This window comes from Anarhichas minor, unplaced genomic scaffold (assembly GCF_050575085.1).
Source record: "Anarhichas minor isolate MPS153535 unplaced genomic scaffold, ASM5057508v1 ptg000119l, whole genome shotgun sequence".
Lineage (NCBI taxonomy): Eukaryota > Metazoa > Chordata > Actinopteri > Perciformes > Anarhichadidae > Anarhichas > Anarhichas minor.
The window spans coordinates 42,064-47,500 of NW_027466565.1; the positions used below are offsets into that span (position 1 = coordinate 42,064).

Below are 5,437 nucleotides of genomic sequence, written 5' to 3' on the forward strand. Positions count from 1 at the left end.
ACTTAGTACTTTCATATAGTCACGTATAGTTTGTTATTTAGCTTAGTTACACCATAGCTATACTTAGCCCAACCAAGAAGAGTTACATAATTAACAAACGTCTTTAATGTATTAGCTTTAGCTTTCTCAAAATCAATCTTTCCAGAAACAATGTCCCGGTTACTTCAGATAATCCACACACTTTTCAATAAAATAAAAATAAAAAAAGTTCACCAGGAAATAGTCCAGGGTTAGTTTTTCAACATTTATTGGTCGGCATTAAAGAAGCCACGTCCTAAGGCATCTCCGTACTGTCTTTAGCATTCAGCTGCAGCTTCTGCTTGGTTGAAACCACAAACCAAACTCAGTGCACTTTATATTTAATCTCTGGTTTTCTAAAACCTTTTCAATGAGGTTCTGCTGAATGGGGGCCGATCCATATACTTGTAAAGCTTGTAAACCCTTCAACAGGAAACGTGTCTGTTGATCTACAAGCATTTATTTCAGAATGAAACCTGCGACTTTACAGTTCCTTCATGGCCTCTCTAACTGCTTGGCATGGCGATGCTGCCAGGCTCTGCAGGTGGGTTTTCCTCCGTGGCAGCAGCAGCTGTGTTCAACAGATGCTAAATTACAGTGTGGACCTGATGGTCGTATCTCTCTGGCTCTGGCAGGCTAATAATAGTGTTGGCCTGAGCAGTGGAGAACCTCAAGCGGTCATGATGACATGGCTGATGGTTGTGTTGAGGCTTTGCTATTTGGAGAGTAATAGGCTACCTTTTTGCTGTATGTAATGTGGTGTCCCCTCTTAAATTTCACTTCACATTAGGCGTTTTCGGACCAAACAGTTCTTGGGACTCCCTGAGAGGAAATGTCCATTGGGGAGCCTTCAAGGGCTTTTTCGTTTGCTTTGTTCGCTACGTTTGTTATGTTCGATACGACCGTTATGTTGGCTACATCTGTTATGTTTGCTACGTTCGCTACATCTGTTATGTTCGCTACGTTCGCTACATCTGTTATGTTTGCTACGTTCGCTACATCTGTTATGTTTGCTACGTTCGCTACATCTGTTATGTTCGCTACGTTCGCTACATCTGTTATGTTCGCTACGTTCGCTACATCTGTTATGTTTGCTACGTTTGCTATGTTCGTTATGTTTGCTTATGTTCTTTTTTGTAATATAAGTATAAATAAGCAACTCAATGTATTTATTCTGTGCTACTGGGCTAGCCTTTGTGCTGCTGGGTTTGTCTTTGTGCTACTTATTCTCGCTGAGCAGTGACTCTCACTCGTTCTTTGGCTCAGTGGGTGTGTGCTCATGAACGTCATTTACAACAGCAGCAATAGTTGTGCTATATGCAACAAATGGAATAAAACTTGCATTGTCTGTTTTATAACAGGCTTGTCTGATAAATGTCAACTTTGAATCATTGAAAGTTAAATTTCTGTCCTTTCTCTGTGTGTTTGCAGGTTTATCTGATGTGCCGTGAGCGTTGGGAGCACCTTGCCCCAGCTCCGGCCTGCAGCCCTGGTGCTACCCAGCCTGGCTCACCAGGATGGACCCTGCTCATTCCTTCAGGATGGAGCTGGACGGACTGGACCTCCAGCAGGTCCCAGTGCTGTCGCTCGACCAGATACGTGCCATCCGGGCCAACAATGACTATGTGGAGAGGCCCGTGGCGCTGGAACCGGCATCCCAGTCCGGGTTTTTCTATGCCCATGACGACCGAGTATACCCCCACTACCCACAGCCTTCTTTCCACTCGGCCCTGCCCCGCAGCCAAAGTCAGCAGCAGCACGCTCACCTGTCCCACCTGAGCCGTTCCAGTACCATAAGCTCTTCCATGTCTCGGACCAGTGCCACCTCAGACCAGCGGCTACTGGCGGGTTTGACACCATCTCATTCTGGCCTCGGTTCGGTGGTCCGTTCTCAGCCTAAAGGAGAACTCAAGCCTGACGCTTCCTTTGGCAAAGGCCTGACGGAGGACGAGGCTGAGCAGGGCCTTCATTTGTTCATCTGCGAGCGGTGTGGTCGCTGTAAGTGCCAAGAGTGCTGCGCCCCCCGCCGCCTGCCTTCCTGTTGGGCCTGCGGACAGCGCTGTCTGTGCTCTGCCGAAAGCGCCGTGGAGTACGGCACTTGCTTGTGCTGCGTTAAAGGCCTGTTCTACCACTGCTCCGCCCAGGATGACGAGGATAACTGTGCTGACCGGCCGTGCTCCTGCGGTCCGGCCCACGCCTGTGCCCGCTGGGGCACCATGGGGCTGCTGGCGCTCTGCCTGCCCTGCCTCTGCTGCTACCCCCTTGCCAGGCTGTGCCTTGCCCTGTGCCAGTGTGCCCACGACCGCACCACGCGCCCCGGCTGCAGGTGCAGCAACACCAACACCGTGTGCCGCAAGATCTCCGCCTCCAACCCTAACCCTGGTCACCCCTCGCTCCGCAGCAAGGCCCTGGAGAAGCCCTTATGACAGGCCTGGATGGGGGCCAGGTGAATCCAATTCCCTCTCAGCCGTCGCCAAAGCAATGCTGTCGCCAATCAACCGTGTCACAGCTGACATTGTGACGACAATGCCAATGTGTCCCACCCACCTACATACGACAAGCCAACCAACCAATCGTGAAGTGTTGTTCACCTAATGTACCTTGAATTTACTTCATCTCCAACTCAGGAGGGACCAAAGCTTTACTGTGCCTGTTCATGTCGGAGACTTCATGCCTAAAAACACTCACGCTGAAGAAGAAGAAGCTGTCGTGCTTTTGCTGGACTGCCCTTCAACCTTAACCAAGACATCCAGACGGAAATCACCTCTCTCTGCATTCTGTGGTGTAGTCTGGACAAGTTAAAATCTATTTATTTATTATTGAACCTCCTTCCTCCCCACCCTCTGCAGAGAGAACGCACAGACGGGCGATGGACCAAATCAGGAAGGAAAGACGCCCGTGGCGATGTGAAATGGTCTACGCCAACACAGTTTCTCTCCTCTACAAGAGGAGAGAATCAGAAGATGCATGAGAGATCGAGGACCACGATGACATTCAGAAAACTCCACAAAAGGTTCACGATTAATGAATGAAGAAAAAAACAAAAACGTCGTGCCGCGGTGCATATCTGACTGGGAGTCTTTTAACAAAAGCACCAAGGCATAAAGCGAGAACAAAGACACATCTGTAACAGTTTGACACCAAAAAGGGACCATGCACTGTACGAACTGAGTGAATTTCAATGCTATTAAGCTCATTTGTAAAGGAAAAGCACTGTGAGGTAGATGGACGATGTTTACCCCAGCAGCCAAGAGCTGAATGGGGGATTATTTAACCGGAGGGAGGGTGCATCCATTGTCACTAGGCAGCGTGTGTGTGGTGTGTGTGTGTGTGTGTGAGAGAGTGTGTGTGTGTCCTCCTACTGTACAACAACCTGTGTATGTAGAAGCTGTGTGTATGTTGTTTTCTCAGCAGAAGAAGCCTCCCTTGTCTTATTTTTAGCAGCGCTGCTTCAGTGGAGCTCTGAGGGTCTGGTCGGGTTTCCTCCCGAAGTCAGTCTGCCGCCAACCTCCCTCCTTCTCTGCCCCCCCCCACGCTTCTCTCCTCCTCCCATCCTCGAATCAAACGATTTATTCTTCTGGACCATCTCATTCTCATCCAGTCACTACCTTGAACAGCAGCTTTAGCAGCACAACACCAAAAAAAAGATTATGGTCATGCCAGTCACTGTCTTTTAAATTCAATGTAATTCGTTGAGCCTGGTTGTATTATAAGCCGGCTGCCATAAGTCTTTAATGTCTGAAGTAGTGAGGATGTTAATATTTAACCGTTAACCAACAATAACAATTTAGTCCGATGACTGCGATCACTTGAAACAGTTAAAAAATGTAAACGTTTAAAAACAAAAGTTGAACAAAACTCGTAATAAAAAGCTTGTCACTAAAATGAAAACGGCTAGTCCACCTTAAAAGGTCCAGTCCACCTTAAGCAACCCTGAGCCGTAGTTGTTGGCTAACCCCCGTATCTGTGATCAACACGTGGCAACAAGACACAGGAACTTGGCCTGGGTCTTGAGGAGCTGTAGCATTTATTGTCAACAAATTAATTGTAAACATTTTAGTTGCAGCTGGGCCTCGAACACACTGAGGAGCATCCCCTGCTTTATGGTCTGTGTGACTCTAAATGGACCATAATGTACTAAATGAACATCATGCTGTATTGAAGAAGACTTGAAACTAGAGATTGAGACCATAAACTCATGTTTACAATGTTTACTGAGGTAATAAATCAAGAGAGAAGTAGAGTCATTTTCTCATAGACTTCTATACAACCAGAGGAGTCGCCCCCTGGTGGACATTAGAGAGAATGCAGCTTTAACACATGAAGCTTTGACTTCACTCGGCAGAACCGGAGGTTGCCGCCTGGTAGCGATGCGTGTCGGTGTGATTAGCCCCTTAGGCACTTTAACCACAGTACGTCTAAGCCACTAAGACCTAATACAAATCAGTAGCTGCTCTTGGTAATGTGCAAAAGTTAGAAAAAATGAGCTTTTAAAAAGAAACAAAGAAATACAATTACAACCAAGCCAGCTGACAACACACCCATATATCCCTCCTGCCTTCGTCCGTCTCTCCTCTCACGCTCAGAGGGCTAAAAGCCTCCAGTTCCTGGTCCATAGAGAGCTGATCAAACAGGCAATTAGCTTCATGGTAGCTCTTAATGGGCCGGAGAAAAATGGAGGGAGGGGAGGGAGTGGATGATGGAGTTGTGGTGTTTGGCAGATGGACAGCTGATGGGGGGAGAGAGAGGGATGCTGGGAGGAAAGAGGTTGGCTGGAGGGGAAAGAAAAGAGGATATGAGAGGATGTTGGTGTCGCCATTAAGTAAGATGGAGACCATTCATGGAAGAAAAATAAAAATAGTTTGCACTTCAGGTTCAAATTTAGCGTCAAACGTAACTACAGCAGCAGTGGACGGCTCGTCAAGGAAGGAAACGCTGATGGAAAACAACACACACACAGTGCCAGCTGTATGCGTGTGTGTATGCGTGTTTATAAGCGTGTGTATTTGTCACATGCACACAAATGTTACTTTGCTATATTTTTATATGTAAATATGGGCTATTAACTGCATAACTATTTTTATTCTGCTTTATTTTGTTTCTATGAGATTGATTACGTCTGTTTTCCATTACAGTGAACATTTACTTATTTCCTGTCCACTTGTGATCAACTCAGGAACGTTTGGGGCAACTCTGACTGTCGACGTTGTGTTAGCTCAGTACTATGGTCTGCTTTCAACAATTGAGCATCAAGTAACAGCAGCTGAGCTCGGCTCTTTCTTCAGGAAACATTTATTTTCAGATGTGTAACATCGGTCACAATAAAGCAACCTAAAGAGTTGTTTTTTAATTCAGACATTTTGGGTTTATTTTTCATCATAAAATAGAAAGTAAAACAATAAGCATGGCTGTTTTAATG

The 5,437-nt window shown here is 46.6% G+C and overlaps 1 protein-coding gene across 1 annotated transcript; it reads left to right on the forward strand.

The window, feature by feature from the left end:
- The first annotated feature begins 1,535 nt into the window (after nt 1-1,535).
- LOC142940906 (protein sprouty homolog 3-like) lies at nt 1,536-2,444 on the forward strand. The gene has a single exon (XM_076083110.1). It carries the CDS (start codon nt 1,536-1,538, stop codon nt 2,442-2,444), a length of 909 nt encoding a protein of 302 aa, XP_075939225.1.
- The last annotated feature ends 2,993 nt before the right edge of the window (nt 2,445-5,437 follow it).